The sequence below is a fragment of the Patella vulgata genome, chromosome 8 (assembly GCF_932274485.2).
Source record: "Patella vulgata chromosome 8, xgPatVulg1.2, whole genome shotgun sequence".
NCBI lineage: Eukaryota > Metazoa > Mollusca > Gastropoda > Patellidae > Patella > Patella vulgata.
The window spans coordinates 34,836,767-34,856,612 of record NC_065886.2 but is presented as its reverse complement, the minus strand read 5'-3'; the positions used below and the strand labels follow the sequence as shown (position 1 = coordinate 34,856,612).

The 19,846-nt window shown below is 37.9% G+C and overlaps 1 protein-coding gene across 1 annotated transcript; it reads right to left on the bottom strand.

Moving 5' to 3' along the window:
* Positions 1 to 1,050: 1,050 nt before the first annotated feature.
* Positions 1,051 to 18,138, bottom strand: LOC126829364 (acid phosphatase type 7). Its single transcript, XM_050559179.2, has 8 exons — positions 17,946 to 18,138; positions 16,809 to 16,916; positions 15,118 to 15,273; positions 13,740 to 13,815; positions 12,292 to 12,409; positions 11,888 to 12,091; positions 9,732 to 9,925; positions 1,051 to 1,755 (listed from the first exon to the last, which is right to left on the bottom strand). The coding sequence occupies exons 1-8, from the start codon at positions 18,099 to 18,101 to the stop codon at positions 1,346 to 1,348; spliced, it is 1,422 nt and encodes a 473-aa protein (XP_050415136.2). The 5' UTR covers positions 18,102 to 18,138; the 3' UTR covers positions 1,051 to 1,345.
* Positions 18,139 to 19,846: the final 1,708 nt, after the last annotated feature.

The window sequence follows — 19,846 nt, the reverse complement described above, 5'->3', positions numbered from 1 at the left end:
AACCATGAAAACAATGCGATCATTACAGTAGCCCCCCCCCCCCCCCCCCGAAAAAAAATTGCCGACCATAGCCATAGCTCTAAAATACCTACTGTAGACTGTGCCAGGTATGCCCCCCCCCCCCCTAAAAACTTCCACTGCCCCTCCGAAGCTAGCAAGCTGGCTACGGGCCTGACAGTAGGGCATTGGAGTGTGCGAACTGCGTTGTTACACAGGGTAAGTAAATACTATTTGGTCTGTATGACATTATGTTACATGTGGTATGGCGGTGATGGGTAGGGTGTGGTGTGTGTGGGTGTGTGGGGCATTACAGTAGAGCATTGGAGTGTGCGAACCGCGTGGTTACACAGGGTAAGAAAATACTATTTGGTCTGTATATGGCATTATGTTACATGTGGTATGGCGTAGGGTGTGACGGGTGTGTGTGTGGGGGGGCATTACAGTAGGGCTTTGAGTGTGCGAACCGCGTGGTTACACAGGGTAAAAAAATACTATTTGGTCTGTATGACATTATGTTACATGTGGTATGGCGGTGATGGGGTAGGATGCGGTGTGTGTGTGTGTGTGTGTTGGGGGGAGGGGGGGGGGCATTACAGTAGGACATTGGGGTGTGCAAACCGCGTGGTTACACAGGGTAAGAAAATACTATTTGGTCTGTATGACATTATGTTACATGTGGTATGGCGGTAATGGGGTAGGTGGTGGTGGGGGGGGGGCATTACAGTAGGGCATTGGTGTGTGCGAACTGCGTTGTTACACAGGGCAAGTAAATACTATTTGGTCTGTATGACATTATGTTACGTGTGGTATGGCGGTAATGGGGTAGGATGTGGTGGTGATGGTGTATGTGTGTGTATGGGGGGGGGGGGGGGTACAGTACAATCGAAACTAAAATATGGTTCAATTTTATTTCAATAATATGCTTGCTGTGAGAGGAAACCGGGCGACCCAGGGGTTGGACAAGCGACCCTACTCCTTGTTGTCACGTACAAGCGGGGAATCGAAACCTCCTCACTTGACGCGTTAAGCTATTCGGCCACCCAACCACCCAACCCTCCACTAGTGATCATACGGCCTGTCTTTAATTTAATCCCACATTTGTACGTGACAAGGAGTAGAGTCGTCTGTCCAATATCGTGCTAAAGACCCCTACGCGCAACAGGATTATTGAAATAAAATTTAACCCTGTGTTAGTCCCGAAATGACCCAGCTGTGTCGAGTTGACGTCCCCCCCTTTCTTAGTTCGTTTCATCATTTATACCATTGGTGTTGTTTGTTTGGCGTGACTGTGATATGATTTCAATTTAATGTTCATTGATCCTCTATGGCGTGACTGTGATATGACCTAAACTATCAGATTTTCCAAATCATCGTCTAAATAATCAGCTTCCTGCTTGGCTAGCATGTATTCTTTCTTTAAATTTGTTTTTCTCTTCTTAAACTTACAATAACAACACAGCGTTACTATAGTAACCACAATCACAATCAACACAACAGAAGACGCAATTATACAAGTCTCAAAATGAAATACCATTGGACATCGACACACTTTATGACTTCCATGTCTATTAAGGTCACAGTCTACACTTGTATCAAAAGGCCCGTGGGCCCGCTGGACCAGCCAGATACTATCTAACACCTGACCGGAAGTAACAGCGATTTGTTGCCAGTGTAAATGACTTGTGTTGTGTACATGGAGCTTACCGTAAGAATTATCGTGTGTCTTGGAATTATCGATAAACGCTGACCAGGATTCTGAAAATATAGAGAGCATCAGACATTAACTAAAAGATCGATTTTAATTAGAGAGAGAGAGAGAGAGAGAGAGAGAGAGAGAGTGGTTTAACGTCCATTCGACACAAACTAGGTCATTTCGGGACCACCATATGGTTCAATTTTATTTCAATAATTCGCTTGCGCGTAGGGGTCTTTAGCGATGGGAGGAAACCGGAGGACCCGGAGAAAACCCACGAGGTTGGACAGGCGACCCTACTCCTTGTCACGTACAACCGGGGATTCGAAACCACGCCAGTTGACTCAATGACAGGCCTTATGATACAGCTAAACATTCGACCATCCCCCCCCCCCCGATTTTAATTATAACATTAGAATCAGAAATAAATACTGAACATTCGCTACTGACGTTTCACCCACAGATTAATAGATTAGAAATTACAATAAAATATAAAAAAATGAATATAAATTATAATGTTCCTTAGAATAGGGTTATACACCCTTTAAAGGGAGCTAACTGCTTCAGTGTGGAGAGAAACAACTCGGCGACAGAAATGCCAGTGAAATGTTTCAAAAGTTATTTTGGCAATCGAATCTACTGGCGACAATGCTATACACATATTGTGCACGGAGTAGAGTGGGCACATATTGTTCTAAAACCTCTCACCACTTCTCGCACCATAAGTTGTTATTCCGTATCGATGGGTGGGTGGGGGGATAGAGAGAGTTTAACGCCCGTCTTCATTTCATTTCGTATCTACTATAATGAGCGAGATGTTTTATAAAAATAAAAGAGTTATTGATCAGACACCAGAATAGCTCTTGATCTGTTTTAATGATAATATAATGAGACAGTTAGTTGAGCTATTCTAGTTGATTCATCTAGATGACGTAGACATTGAATGAGGACGAAGATTAGCTTGATAATCGAGAACTATAATATACCCCAGGCTTCATGTCGATAATTATACACTATGATGTTTTCATATCGGGAAATGATACTGATTGAGATCGAACATCTACCTTATTAATGAAATGGAATGGGGTTTAAAAACGTTTTACTGTTCGGCTCCGACTGGGCTAATGAAGACGGATGCCTTTTAAAGTCGAACGCCTGTTGTGTCTTATATTTGATTAATTATCTAAAATGACTTCAAAATTACACATCACCAAATAACAAACCATGCCATGCAAGATACGCACAGATTTTGCAAGAGACGAACAGAGAACGAGCTAAAAAGAAAAGCGATCTATCGTACGATCAGGGGCCATAATCCACGAAGTTAGGAAAGGAGAGAGAAATGGGTTAACGTCCACTCGACACAAACTAGGTCATTTCGGGACCAGCATATGGTTAAATTTTATTTCAATAATGCGCTTGGGAGGAAACCGGGGGACCCGCAGAAAACCCACGAGGTTGGACAGGCGACCCTACTCCTTGTCCTGTACAACCGGGGAATCGAAACCATGCCAGGTTGACTCAATGACAGGCTTTATGATACAACGCGCATGCGCTAACCACAAGGAGTGGCCATTTTGTCTTGCAGTTTCGGTCCGATTTTTACGAAATTTGAACTCACCATTCATTACGGGGTAACGGTGATATATTGAAAGTTTTTTTTTAATCAGATAAAATTGTTATTTTTAGTATAGAGGGGCCAAAAGTTAGAAAACGCAGGAAATTAGGGTCCGATTGCCGATTAGGGTCATTAGGGTGTAACGGTGATATATTTGAACGGTTTTTAAAATGGAGTAAAACTTGTGACCTTAAGAGGACTCACAAACAAATTAGTTGACGCCCAGACAGACAGGGGCGACGATAATATAAGTCCACGTGTTAATGTGGGTGTATATATATCATTACGTCTATAATTATCAAATAAAGACATCGGATATGACATTATAGGGGAGTTATCAGAGCCACACGACTATCCTTTTCTGTATTCACACAGACACGGATTTACAGGGCATGCAGGCTTATTATCATAGAAAGAACACGTGTTTATAAAGAATGGCTGACGGTTACTCGGATGATGTCATAGCCGGCATCTTATATAACTTGCTAAGTAATGTCGTTTTGAGAAATTTTGAAACATTGAATAAAATACAAGACCAGTGGCTGCCAGGCAAGATACGCCCACATTTTGTAAGAGATGGATAGAGTACAAGCTAAACAAAAAGCAATTTTTCCTACAATCAAGGGCCATAATTCAGGAGGTTACTATCCGATATGTGCGAATATCGACAGGGCCCAAGATCGCTGTGTTATAAACATGCATTCCAAGTTTCATCAAAATCGGACCAAAATTGTGATCTCTAGAGGGTCCACAACCTTAATATACCAGATGTTTCCACTATTCGCGTACAAGGGGCGGCCATTTTAGTCCGACTTCCATGAAATTCGAACTCAACCGTCATTATGGTGTAACGTTATTTTAAATCGGATAATAATTGTGACCTCTAATGCGATATTTCGTACAATCAGGGGCCATAATTCAGGAAGTTACGATCCGATATGCGCGAATATCGAAAGGAACCAAGATCTTTAGGTTATAAACATGCATTTCAAGTTTCATCAAAATCGGGTAAAAATTGTGAACTCTAGAGTGTCCACAAGCTAAAAACGTGATTTTTCGTACAATCAGGGGCCATTATCCATGAAGTTAAGGTCCGATACATGCCACTATCGAACAGAAACGAGATCTTTGCGGGATATACCTATATTTCAAGTTTCGTCAAAATCGGATAAAAATTGTGACCTGTAGAGTGTCCACAAATAAATTGTGAACGGACGGACAGGGGCGACGGCATAATACGTCCACATGCAAATGTGGGCGTATAAAAATGAAAACGGTTAGATGACTGGCGTTCACTAATTCAAAGGTATACAATATTACTAAATAGATATTGTGAACCTAGATTTCAGTTCTGTCAGTAAATAGATGGCAATAAACCTAGCTTTAAGTGTTATCAGTAAATAGATAGTTTCAACCTAGCTTTAAACATGCATTATGCAAGAGCTAAATCTGCCTATTGCAGGTCTTTCTTTAGGCCTGAAATGTTTTCTAAAGTATTAATTAGACATTAATTAACTGATCCAGGCCTTTATCAACTCTCGATGGCATCAGATTTCTCCGATATTAAATAGATTAGAATGTTTCAGCGATACTTTGATTTAATCAAATATGGAGGACCGAGACTTAGCTTCGATCAACCAGTACGGTGGTTAAAATTATTGCACACGTCTGTCAAACCTTCAAAGGCTAATAACTTCGCTTGCAATAGAGTAATTTGAATGAAATTTTCAAATTATTGATTTTACATCATCTACTTTCGAACTGTTATGGCAAGAATGATTAGTTCTTTATCTAAATCTTACATAATGTATCTTTAAGTGTTATCAGTAATTAGATAGTATAAACCTAGCTTTAAGTGTTGTCAGTAAATAGATATTGTCAACCTAGATTTAAGTTTTGTCAGTAAATAGATACTGTTAACCAAGATTTAAGTTGTCAGTAAATAGATAGCATAAACCTAGCTTTAAGGGTTGTCGTTTACGTATTGTTAATAAATAGTGTAAATATAGCTTTAAGTTTTATCAGTAAATATATATTGTAAACCTAGCTTTAAGTTTTAAGAAAAACATATCATACAAAACAATAGGACGTAATTAGTAATGGCTGATTGACAAACGATAAAAAAAATAATAAAAAAGCCTGTAGAATTAACAAAGCAAGCGTAAACGACTGTCATTCAATTTGATTTGAAATAATTCATAATTACAACAATTTGTATACAAATTGAATATAAATCACTTTATTTTCATTCATATTATATTAATAGTGTGCATTAAAGCCAGGCGCAGACGGGCAACTTTTCGAGCAACTTTCTTGCAACAGTGAAATCGCTGGTCGTTGAAAGAAAAAATCGCTCGTCTGCGCCAACGGGCAACAATAGTTGCCTGCTGTTGCTCCGAGTTGCTTTTCGTTGCCAAATATCAAACATGTTTGATATTCGACAACAGAAAATCGCTCGTGGCCGAGAAATTGTTCATCTGTTGCTTCAAAATTGCTCGTCTGCGGCGGAAGGCGACAACAGGCAACAAGCAACTGGTTAACTGTCATGTGATACTTCAAGATGGAACAGCTAACAACATTAACATGGTCCGTGGAGATGGAAGACATGTTGGTGGAAATGTGGGCTGAGCGGCCAGTATTGTATGATGAAAGCTCAGCCGAGTATTCGGATCGTGCAAAAAAACATGGCTGTCTCAGTGAACTGGCCTTTCACTTAGAAACGACCGGTAAAATATATTTGTTTTTCTCCGGTACTCGTTGCCAGTCAGCGCACACGGGAGAACTCGAGTTGCCAGTAGTTGCCTATTGCAGCAAAAAGCGATGAAAAGTTGACCGTCTGCGCCAAGCTTTAGACCCATGTTCGTTTAATTTAATTTTTCGAAAGAATAGAGCTATTGTCCCTTTTAGTATGTTTAAGATCACAGTCGATGTCGATGATCACGGATTAGACCTTCTTTGTCTGCGGTCATTTCTAAAATTTTCCGCTGGATTTATCTCTATACTTGATCATAAAATATGAAGTAGTGGTGTGTTGTAAATCTTTATTTAATGGTGAATATAAACAAAGTTATATAAACAATGTTTTACATATATAAGACACGTGGTCGTCATGTACAGGTCAAACTCATTGCCATGACATTAAACGACAAAACAAACACCTTACTATGAACACGATTATACCGGTTTAGCGGTGGGTTCGTTTTGCTCGTTTGCTAAAACCGCCAACTGCCAAAATGCGTCAATTTGAACGAGATTGAAGGATTCGCTAAAAAAATAAGAAATATGTTTCCTGATTTACTTGAGCGAAATCAAATAAAATTTGTTATATCCACGTATTTTAGAATTTGGTACTTCCCTTATCCAACTGTACAACTTGCCCGATGGGTGAGCATACGCCTATTTATAGTGTTTAAGATTTGCATAGAAACCATGCAACCCAAGATCATTTCAGACAGACGGCAACAAATTTTAAATGCAAATTTGTCAAATGTGCAATAAGGCGAAAATTTCCAATTCGGTACTTTTAGGCAGAAGGTAATACTAATAAGTACGAGAGAGAGAGAGAGAGAGAGACTAGATCATTTCGGGACTAACATAATATGGTTCAATTTTTTTTTCAACGATATTCGCTTGCGCGTAGGGGTCTTCAACAGTGGGAGGACCCGGGAGAAAACGCGCAAGTGTTAACCATTCGGCCACCCAATCCATCAATAAGTAATAGACAGACCTGAATACAGTAAACTGCTAAAGTATCAAGTACAGTTTGTGTATAAAAGCCCAAATAAGTTAATCGAAAATAAAGTATATTATAAAATTAAAATCGGGAATATTTTTCACATATTTACCAGCTACATTCTATTTCAAAGTCGAAAAAATTATTCATGAGGTAGTTGGTAAATATGGGCTTTCACTCTCATGCAATAAAAATGATGATAAAATATTTCTGATTTTATAATATAATTTTCGATTATAGGCTAGTTTAGAGAGCTATAATCTGACGATGCTAGTTAAAAAAGGACATGTGGCTTTAAAGATGCATTATGTAAGAGCTAAATCTGCCTAATTTACGACGTAGATATTTCGTTTGACCTCAAATGTAATGCAAATCCTTAATTAGACATCTATTCAAATGCCAAGCCAATAATCACCTCACCAGACAATCAACGATTGCTAGTTAACGATTTAATTAATAAATGGATAAGCGGGACTTTGTTTAATATCGTAACACTGGTAGCAATGCCAATCGGGATTACACTATTCTCCAAACGATCGTAACTCCAAAGAATAATGAATTAATTTATTCTTTAAATGGCATTTAGTAATCAAATAACACACTATTTATGGATAACAATTACTGTGGTTTATTTCACTGCGACGTTTCAACAAGATTTCACAAGTCGTTATCAAGCATATAACACAAATAAATAAAATGAAAACAAAATGGCTATATATATATATACACGAGCAGTGCGAACCATCCAATGGGATGCAAAATCAGCAAGCATGAGCAACTGTCCCAAGCCGTTAATTGTGAGGCCTTTGGGTATGAGGTCAATGTCGCTACATCTCATTAAAAAGGTAGCACTGTTGTATGTACGTATATACTTATCTTCACATTTACATATTCTTTAAATGGCATTTAGTAATTGGAACATAATCAAATAACACACTATTTATGGATAACAATTACTGTGGTTTATTTCACTGCGACGTTTCAACAAGATTTCACAAGTCGCAGTGAAATAAACCACAGTAATTGTTATCCATAACTAGTGTGTTATTTGAGAATGAGTTAATTTGATTGAAATTTTCAACATAGGCGTGCGATCCAGGGGATGGGGGTTAAGGGGCGCTGACTTTTCGGGCAGAAATTTTAACTAAAGATAAAATCCAAATTTTAGTAGATACTTCAATTTTGATTGGCTAAGCACTACAATCAAGTCTAATATTATCCAATCAAATTACTAAAATTTGGATTTTATCTTAGTTAAAATTTCGTGAAACGGGCCCCAGAAGTCAATCCAGCAATGGTCAGAGAGGAATTTCTCGGGCCATTGCTTCAGGAATATGACCTAAAGTAGGCTATAGTCGACCACACTGAACTTGCTGTATTCACGGACTGGAACAGCAGGAAAACGCGTTTGGGGCAGTTAAGCTCCGCTCCTTCGCCTCTCACAGATGACAAGCATCGCCATGTGTAACCCGAAATGTTTTCGGCAATTTCAGGTTCTGCACCTCCTTAACGTTCATCGAGCCTGCACGCCTATGGTTTTCAACACATTCCCTTTTCATTATCTATTTTTAAAGTATTATAGCGAGAACGGTCAGCTATTTAACTAAATCTTACATAATGCATATCATTAACATCTACTGCACAACCCGGGCTAAAGATGACAGAAATTCTGTACAGTAAGATAAAAAACAATCTTCGTTTTAAAACCTTGAAGGGTTTATAATCCTGTTACCTGTGGTGGAAGTAATGTGGTGAATAGGTATTAATTAAATATTTTAGTGACAAATTTGACCCTTTGGCCAGACTATCATTACATCCTGGTCTAAACAGTGTTTTATAATATGGTCTAACTAGGTTGTTTTTGTAATATTCATGTTCGGTGACCCTTTGTGAAGATTTTAAACATGTACTGGGTTTAATTTAAATGTCACATTCCGGAGTGGATTACATAATTTTAAAATAAGTTAAGCTTTGTTGTCATTTTCCTGGGGTCATTCAGTACCTAGGATCAGCTTTCTAACATCGTGCACAGATTCCCTTTCGGAGGGTTGGGTGGTCTAACATTGATTTAACGTGTGCGCGTGAAATCATAAGGTCTAACATTGAGTCAAGTGGCATGGTGTCAATTCTCCACTCGACTGTGACAAAGAGTAGGATCGCCTGTCCAATCTCGTGTTTTTTCTCCAGGTCCACTGTTAAGGACTCCCTAGACGATAGACGATACTTGAGGACTAACATCCCGTCCCCCCTCCGACACTTAAATACTATATCTCATGAAAATGAAATCGGGTTTTACGTCCCACTTTTCTGCACTGACTGGGCTAATGAAGATGGGCATATGCCATGTAGTGTGCTATGTGGGAAGTTTTACCCGGACAGCGGCGCTACGGCCGCGGTTTTTGTTCCCATCCGAACGATTATACGTTATCCATTTCCAGGTCCTTGTCCTGCACCACTGACAAGGGGGAGACACATCGTAATATCCCGACGAACTTTCTCAACAGACCCCTGGATCGTGCGAACGTCCTACCCACTGAGCCACCGCGGCTCCCCGCTAGTAACATCCATTGATATGAAATATACATGCTAACTACTTAAGTATGACGAAGCACGATTTTATCTTTTATTTCAACGTGCACCATTTATAATACATTATAAATCAAAACTGACATTAACAATCTACTTACCTCCCATTCTTGGCTCTTTATCACGCCCTTCATTACAACCACCAGCACCGGATATGACGTGTACCGGGGCACGTGGATTGTTGTAATCAAGATTTATGGGTTGCCGTTTGTACATCGGCCAAGATCGTTCGTAAGAATGCTCATGACCTTGAAGTATAAGGTCAACTCCCTGAGAATAGAACAGATCTTCAAGCCTGGAAGGACAGTTGAAGAGGGTTTATTACATAACACAGATATAACATGTTATTACTCACGTGAAAATCAAATAAACTCCAGATATTGTTGACTCTCTGTTTGTTGTCATAGATATAATCAAAATATTTGCTACTTATTAAAAGTTCGGCATTACTCATACCCATGAATATCCATTAAGTTTTATAGCCGGCCTACACTATTTTATTATTAGCTATTTAAAGATGCAGTATGTAAAAGCGACATCTGCCTATTGTCATATAGCTCCGAGTTACCTATCGTGAACGATACAGAATATGGTCAAATGAACGTCTTCTTAGCTCACCACAGTTGTTATACAGACTTGAACAATGAGATATAGTATTTAAAGATGATCTAAATCGGTCTATTTCAGGCCTTTTATCTGCTTCAAATGTTATATAAATTTTTATTTAGACATTTATTCAATTGACAAGCTCATATTCAGCCCCACTAGATCACCGAGTAGGGCTTTGATTTTAAGTGGATCAGACTATCCCCGCCATTTTATCCATTAACCTTAAAATGGACAATCAAGACCGTGTTTATTATTGTAGCAATGTCACTCAAGACTACGCTATTCTGGGCAAAACTTCAGACATTCACAACTTTGCACAGAATAGTAATTTGACTAAACTTTTCTTTCCATATATTCATTTTTCATTATATATTTTTGAATTATTAAAGTAAGAAAGATAAGCTCTTTAATATCTAAATTATACATAATACATCTTTAACGTGACCGTCGAAGATATAAATCGGTATTTACAGTTTATTTGTTAATCCATAAAGATAAATCTATATTATATAGATATAAATCGGTATTTACAGTTTATTTGTTAATCCATAAAGATAAATCTATATTATATTTTAATATATATTATGCTAATTATCCAGAACTGGCCTAATAAGAGTAAGATAGTTTGAGAGAGGATTCGTTCAATCTGCCTATTTCAGGTCTAGCTTTGGACATATATTCACACTAGCCCATAATCAGTTATGTGGACCATCAGATAGCAGAGATGTTGAATGGTTTAGAAAACTCACGCCTACATGGATAATAGAAACGTTGTTTATTAACACAATCCAATATTACTGTTGATATGCAGAATTGTGAAGTGAAAATTGGTGGACACCAACATTGTCCTTTAAGATGCTTCTATGCCATTGGTGGATTGAACGATTTATCCTAAATTTAAAACAGAGCCTAACTTGAACAACGCAACCACCTACTGACGGTTTATTGGTAATTAGTGGTGGAATCGTACTTTAAAAATCCCACGGGTAAGATGTTGCAGACTATTAAAGGGACAATAACACTCTTGCTGGCTTGACAGCTCCAAAAAATAAAAAATAGCCTTATTCTAAGTACTAGATGTCTTAGTGTCCTACCTGTTGTGTAAATTATCCATTAAATCCTATTTTACTTGTCCAGAGGGTTCAAAAATATTTTTAAATCCAAGTCACATTTGAAAAGCTTTACGTCAGGCTTTTCAAATCATTTAGTTGAATTTTTCCAATTTTCTAAATTAGGTGTGTTAAAATGAAATTTGTATCATCAATTAATTGGAATATTGTAAAATAGTGCAATTTGTTGACCAGAATAAAGATTGGGACATATTATTCAGTTACAACAAGAGTGGTATTGGGCCTTTAAGGCCCGGTTTTGCACCGGTTAGTTGCGGCCCTACATTATTGGACCTTGAGGCTTGAACTGTTATGGGGCGTAAAAAACAAGGCGCGGTATTGCAACAGTCGGTTGTGGACCTACAGTGTTTTAGAGTTGAGGTGTGAACTGTTATTATAGGGCCTAAAACTATTAAGCAAGGTGGACTATATCGCTTCTGGCGCCCCTTTAGAATTAGGGACCCTGGTGATTAAACTTTATTGGTTTTATAGTAGATCCGCCTCTGGTGCACCAGTGGGGGATAGCATAGAAAACTTACCCATATCTCACCCAGCCCCTCATAAATGAACCGGTGCAATCGTCACTGTTTGTGTTAGAGCAGTACATTGGTCGATGTCCCATGGCAACAATCCATGGACGCTTAGAGCGATTTTGATTTGCTCGGATTAAATCTTGTAGTAACCAATTATATTGGTCGCACACAAAATTCTGATCATGGATAAAGTATACTTCTGTCGAATAACTGAAATATAACAAGAATAGTGTGTTGTTTTGTTTTGTTTATATTAGAATAAATAAATAAAATCGTTGATAATTGAATGTCTTTATGCATCGAAACTCTTGTCGTGCAAGACGCGTCATTTCCATTAATCTTTTGAATCACATACTGGTAGATAAACACACGTCTATGGATTTTTAAAACAGTAGTTGAATTGGACTTACCTAATAAAATGGACTAGTCCAATATCATAACTATAATACATTTGTTCTAGTGGAATAGGCCATCGAGTATTAGGGGTGCTAAAACGAGTAGCATAGTGCAGGAAATCCCCATGGAGTTCTGTAAAAGAAAAGGATATACTTATGGCATCAGATTTAGTCGGGTAGAAATATCAAAACTGCTAAAATATAATGGGTAATGAAGAGCGGGCGTATAAACACCGCTGACCTGGCTTAATTGATCTTTTCATCGACTCTGCCCACATTAAGGATTTGACCAGTCAGCACCGATCACACGGATTATGCTTCTTCGACTTGGACAAACCTTGCTCACACGGACTTCATAACACCGATATCCGGTATCCGACAGGTTAAAGGGTTGTGTAGTGTTCATATTCCCGAAACCGACAACTACGAGACGTGTCTTATAATGGATAAAACTATTGTCGACTTCACACCCACTGCATGGCATACCGACACCAATTTCCTATGCTACCCCGTTTCCATCAGGTACCCCGTCTCTCTCTCTCTCTCTCTCTCTCCTATATTTATCGATATCGCGTGTTGACCAACTTCCCCAGCCTACGCGTAATGAATATTTAACAACGTTGGTTCGTTCTAAGTACAATCATTTCAAACTTCAATCAAAATATTTATAAAATTTTAATACGCTCGCCGATTATCACTACAACACTTCAATATGGAGATTTAAAATGTCTAGTGCACTACTAGTGGTCCTTATAAGTAGTTTCTTTAATGGTGGTCGTTATAAATAGGTGGTTTAATAGTGGTCGTTGGAAGTAGGTGGACCAGTTGTCGCTAGAAGTAGGTGGGTTAATATCGGAGGACCACAAAAATAATATGTTTCAAGTTGGACAAAAAGGAAGCTTCGGCTACTCTCGAAGCACAAAATTACCAAATCTTTTGCGTATGCCCAAAATGCGAAATGAGGTGGTACGGCCTTTATAGAAATACGCACATAAAGATGGTGAAATTTGTACCTTTCTTGTCCACACCCGTGTCGAAGTTTCTGAATAGTTGATGTCGAACGTGTCTGAATTATAACCACGGTTGCTCCGAACTTGACTACGGATTTTAGGCCTAATATAAATCACTCGAAAGTCGTTTCGAGTGCATAAAGAAGTGCATAAAGAAGCCTCCTTGGGGTTATAGTCCCCGCTATTACAATAAAGCTAAGTTTAAATCTCCTTGGGGTTATAGTCCCCGCTATTACAATAAAGCCAAGTTTAAATTTCTGGACGTTCAAAAACAGTACGGAAAAAAATCATATCATTTTACATATGTACTGTTATTTTTAAAACTGAGGTGGTCGGTGCCCTTCCAAAATTAACCCTATTACAACAAACCAAAGTTATTATTTCTGGAACTGTTTGTTATTAAAACATCGAATGTCGGTTCCATTCAAGATCTGGTTCCTGTTGATAGCTTACCATGATTTCCTGGAGACGTCATATAAGGTAGATAAGCTGATAGATTTTGTATTTCTCGCATGAACTGATCACCGATCTGAAATCAATAAATACGATATTATAGTCACCTGGTAATAACAATGTCAGATTTAAGGTGAAAAGAGGCCTTAGGCTATTCCACTAACGAGGCCTCTCCCAAACCCTCATCCTTACGACTAAAGGAAGATGAAAGAGTGTTTTAAAACACAAAAATTATTGGAATGATGACAGGTGTTTATGGCCACAGTACTAAAGATCGCGACGCGCAAGCGAATTATTGAATTAACATAGTTTGTTTCGACACTCGCTCAACTGGCTTTTTAGTTAAATGTTACGTATGAAACTGTTCGCGTACCCTTACATCGATATATAAAAATACTGTGTTTTAAATCGATAAACTCAAGCTGAGAGAGATTGATTTAAGTCAATTATTGTACAATTATCAATAAATCTATAAAATAGTTCATGGTTACGTTTCATCATGTCGTTGGGTTAAATACTATCATATCGATTTAATACTCACGGATGTCCGATCAAGCTAGCCATTGGCAGTCTACTGGAATTCGAAATACGTATAGGCAGTAGCGCTACTAACTGGGTAACATTTCTCCTATATTATAGCGTATTTACAAAGTTATGATAAATTGAAATTTCATAGATTTATGTTGCTAGAAGTATAACAAGACGCCACTATCTTTTATTGACTGCTTCGTATAGTTTAAGTCAGATTGAATCCAAGCTGGGCGATTATCTAGCGTTGATATTTTGATTTTTGTTTTCTTATTTTTAAAATTTTAAATAATCAAACTGAATACATATTTAGCGTGTATTAAGCCGTGGGAAATTTGATATTTTAGTGAAAATATAAATGACGCATCGAGTCTATAAGGGAAGAAAAACCGTGGATTTATCAAGAAGCAAGCTCTACCTTTACTGGTGCAGAACAGTAGGACGCTAAACCCCATTTCATTTCATTACGTTTTTGCATGTTACTTGGATAATTAGCATGCAATGATTTATGTTATCCAGTCCTCCATAGTAAATTACGCGGAACGATTACACTCTCGTTGTTGTTGTTCTTAGTGTTTAACGTCCGCTTCCACCGAAGGTGATATCGCAGACAGGTCTTTTTTTATTATTATTATCTTAGCGCAGGAGGAAACCGGAGTACCCGGAGTTAACCCACGAGGTTAAGAAGGCGCCCCCTATCTCTAAGCCACATACGCTCACACCAGGAATCGAAACCACAGCCGCAAGCCAGAGGTGTCCGCCAGCTAGAGGTCGAAGCGTGGCAATCTAGACCACTAGGCCATCACAACACTCTCGCAGTTGGGCAGATTAAAAAATCAAATCTACTTACCGCGCCCCCATCCGTGTATAAATCATAAGCTAGATCTCCTATATGCCAGATACACGTATATTTACTGGTTTCTATCTCTTCTTGTAGTTTACTTATAGTTTCAAGACCGACACGTGCACCCATATCACCATATACCAACACAGACATGGGGGATACCTGTAATACCACAGGAAATGGAAGTGGAGTTAACTAGGAGTAATGGGAGAGAGAGGGAGAGAGAGATATATATAGAGAGAGATGGGGGTGTTAACGTCCACTCGACAACAAATTAGGTCAATTCGGTTTTTCGTCCCTGGCACATTGCAAACTAGCCTCCTGTGCCACTGACAAGGGGAAACCCAATCTGATTGAAATACCGATTTATATTTCGTTTCGTTTTTTTTATACTTTCGATGGCTTCAACAACATGTAGATATGACCAGTTGTAGTGAGAGGTCGTGTCAGGGGTCACACGAGCAGCTTTTGACCCTATGACGTCAGACATTTGATTAACCAATCATCATTGATGTTTAAGTGGGTATTTGGAAATACAACTTTTGCTTTGTCTTCGCTGCGGATGCCGTCTCCACCAACCCAGTCGGAACAGAAGGACGTTAAACCCCATTTTATTTTATTTCATTTCATTTTGCTGCGAATGTCTAGCCACAGACCGTTCCATTGACTAATTATCCCTCACATCAACCAGAACGCGGGTTATATAACAGCACATCTAGATCATAGAGTAGTGAAGGCAAGTAAAACGAAATTTTTGAAAAAAAAAACGAAATGAAATAGGCCATGTTTTTTTAAAACCAGACTGGAGCAAACGGGGCTGGAAAATCCCTAGAACCTTTTTGGTCATCTTGGCACATTCTGGTTGGTTCATGAGATACAGTGGGCTCCTCCTTTAATGCAATTCGTTAATTATGTGAAATACTCTACTGAGATGGGGTTTGGCGGCCGAATGTTTTAATGTTTTATCGCGTGCATTCTAGATCATAAGGTCTATCATTGAGTCTATTGACGTGAATTTGATTCCCCGCAGGCATACACAATGATACAATACAGTACTACTTAGAAACAAGTAATAAAGGAATATTATAAATAAATAACAGCACTATACACAAAGAGTTGGGTTGTTTTAAATCATAGACAGCATGAAAACAACCCTAAAGCAAGTTAATAATTCAATCCTCTGTTGATTTAAAGAACAATAGGTTCTGTATGAAAACAAATAAAATGAAACAATCTGATTAAAACACAGATCCTATTTCGTTTCGTTTATTATAGTTCAAAATTTCGTTCTATTTGTCTGTCCTACACTAGGATCTAGAAACCATCTGTTACGGCGAAACATCAACGCCGAGTGATTAATCAATGTCTGAGGTGATAGGATCAAAAACCGTTCGTACGATCTCTGACGCAACCTTTTACCACAACCGGTCAGATCTCCATGTAGTGTAGGCCATCGAAAGTATAAAAAAAAACGAAACGAAATATAGATCTGTATTTTAATTAGATTGCCATCACCGGGCGAGCGAACCAGGAGCTTCCGAGGGGAACCGAGCTAAAGTGTGTAGCCAGTCAAACTGAGACGACATTATTCTTTTTTTTGTGGGTCCCCACTGGATAATCAAAATGCTATGATTTATGTTACCCAGCCCTTTCCCATAAACTAAATGAATTATATATTATCTGAAATGTACACTCACATATTGAGTCTTTATAGTTGTAAAGTTATATTGGTTACTTGAGATGATGTTTCTGTTCAAACACCGTGTTGATATATAATATCTATATTCGCTGCCTTCTTCTAAATTCTGATAAAAAATAATAAAAAGAAAACACAATTAATGGTTATAAATGAAATGAAATGGGGTTTAACGTCCGTTCTGGATAAATGGTTATATCATGGTAGAAATAATAATGTATATTCAGTTAAATGCAACACTGCCTTCTTCTAAGTTCGGGGGGTGGGCGGGGGGTGGGGGTAGAGAATGGTCTTAGGCGCACTTTAGATCAAAATTGCTGTCAAGTAGCGTGGTATCGATTCCTATCTTGTACATGTCCAGCCTCACGAGATTCTAAATGCGCCATTGACATTTGTCGCTAAAAGTTCAAATTTCGAACGGCTTAATCCACACCGACATGTAACTCAAATTGATTATTTAACATTTAATTATAAAAACAAAATCAAAATACCAACGCTAGATAATGTCCCGGTTTGGTTTTAATCGGATTTAAAACAGGTCTATCATTACATTTTCGTGGATAACAAAAGGGCGGCGGGATTATTGCACAGCGAGCAGCACAGGTCGATGAAATTTCAATTCCACATATCTTTGTTAATACTGAACGGAACTGAACCATGACAATGAAAAAAAAATGATTTGGCTGAGCTTTGGCCAGCTGAAAATGTCCATGGATGCCATGTCGACAATCTTAAAATGAGATATTGGATGTTAAACGGTGTATATATTCTGTTTAGCCTGGAGGTCGCGGATTCGACCCCAGTATTGACCGGGAAAGTTCGTCGGGATTTTCCGGCGTGGTTTCCCCTCTTGTCAGTAGTGCCGAACAGAGGCCTTACAAGGACAGCTGTCTAGTCGTTCGGATGAGACGAAAAACCGAGGTCCCATGTACACATTAGCTTGTGTATAAAAGATCCCTTGGCGGTTGGAATTCGATATAAAAGTAGGCCGTGGCGCCACTGTCCGGGCAAAATTTCCCTCATAGCACACTGTATGGCGTATGCTTGTCTTCATTCACCCAGTCGTAGTAGAACAGTAGGACGTTGAACCCCATTTCATTTCATTTATTCTGTTTAGTTGACAGGTTGTGTGCCTTACCTGTAGTACAGCTTTGTGTATAAATGGCAAAGCGTTGTAAGCATCGACGGTCAGCTGCCGAACTGTACTGTAGGATTTATATGATATCTGATCGCTAATTGATCTATATTCAACCCAACTTGTTGTATTAACAGGGGATGACCACATGACTATCATCTTACTATAATCATCACCTAAACTCAGATGGATCTGCTCTGGTTCCATACATAATTTATCTGTAATATAATGCAATATAACATATAACATTACAATATCATATTATATCTGTCATATGATACAATATAACAATACAATATCATAATATATGTAATATAATGCAACATAACATTACAATATCATAATATAATGTATTTGTAATATAACATTACAATAACACAATATATATGTAAAATAGCATTGCAATATCATAATATATATCTAATATAATATAAAACATCTTGAAATATAATACAAAACAACATTATAATAACATATCTGTAACATAACATTACACTATCATGATATATCTGTAATATTACACTAATATAATATTGTATCTGTAATATAACATAACAATACAACATTACAATAACATAATATAGCATTTCAATACATTACAATATCATAATATATCTGTAATATAACATTACAGTATCATAATATATCTGTAATATAACATTACAATAACAGAGTATATCTGTAATAACATAACATTACAATAACATATCTGTAATATGACATTACAATAACATAATGTATCTGTAATATAAAATTACAGTACTTATTGTTAATATACATATTAATTTAGAAATTCTAAAACACCTTCAAATAATATCCCTTTCTTACGTTATTTTGGTAGTCAAACTAATTTAAGAAGAAAGTGTTTCAAACGTTGTTTTTTTTTAGTTGGTTTTTTTTTAGAACACGTGGGTGATTTTCATTTAGAGCAATCTGTCTATAGTATATAATATCATGTTTCACAAATATTGGACATGATTGGAGTTATATATAGATTAATAACCTTATTAAAAACCCTATACGTTTATTTTTATTACATTTTAGTTTTTAAAATATACACCTATTATATACTCTTCAAAAAAGTAGGGGATATTGAAATGCAAATACCTATGCAGGTTGTCATAATATGATATATAGTCATGGACACTTGACATGCTTTAAGAGTATGTTCACAGATGAAGAAGTTATCGCCTCAACAGAACCACTGAGCTGCACATGCGACACGCAATAGCGCCATACACGTGGGAGGTGTTCATTGTCAAATTTGACACTTCAAGGAGGGGTTGATGAAAACTGCCGCTTGCTGGTTTATCCTATCCACATTTGCTTTCCTATCGGTTCTTGCATAATATTTACTGTTTAACGTATCTTTGCTTTAGTGTGTTACGTTTAATTTGATTGGAAGACGTGTTCGTCGACGTCAACGTCAACCGACAACACTGCAAGAATTGGCAGTGACACTGCAAGAGGAGTGGGTCAGATTGCCCCAAATCGTGATTGGACGGGTGATTAGGAGCATGCCACGACGAATTGCTGAATGTCTGAGGATTGGTGGAGCAATTACTCATTATCAAGACAAAAAATAAAAACGTCTATTTTCACCTTTGACAGTGTATCTCTTTGCTAGTGAAATGGAGTCGTCAGATAAGCCGCCCATATGAACTGTTTATGTTCATGTGTAGGCAATTGATCTGTTATTAACATATACTGGTTACCTCTAATAAAAACAGCAGTGCATTTCCGCAGTTTTGTATTGTTTCTGAATATCCCCTACTTTTTTTGAAGAGTATATATAATACTGAAGTTTATAGAGCAACCGATCCAATAGCCATATCCTGTTCTAAAACCGAGATCCCGCGTACACAAGAACTGTTTGCTCTTGGAATTCGAAATAAGAGTAGGTC

What these genes read in the sequence shown, in the direction of transcription:
- LOC126829364 (XM_050559179.2), bottom strand. Translation starts at nt 18,101, where the DNA reads ATGATAGTCATGTGGTCATCCCCTGTTAATACAACAAGTTGGGTTGAA. An exon ending in CAACTATAAAGACTCAATAT is followed by an intron (nt 15,274 to 16,808) that starts GTGAGTGTACAT and finishes GTGGTATTACAG; the next exon opens with GTATCCCCCATGTCTGTGTT. An exon ending in TAAAGAGCCAAGAATGGGAG is followed by an intron (nt 1,756 to 9,731) that starts GTAAGTAGATTG and finishes CTATATTTTCAG; the next exon opens with AATCCTGGTCAGCGTTTATC.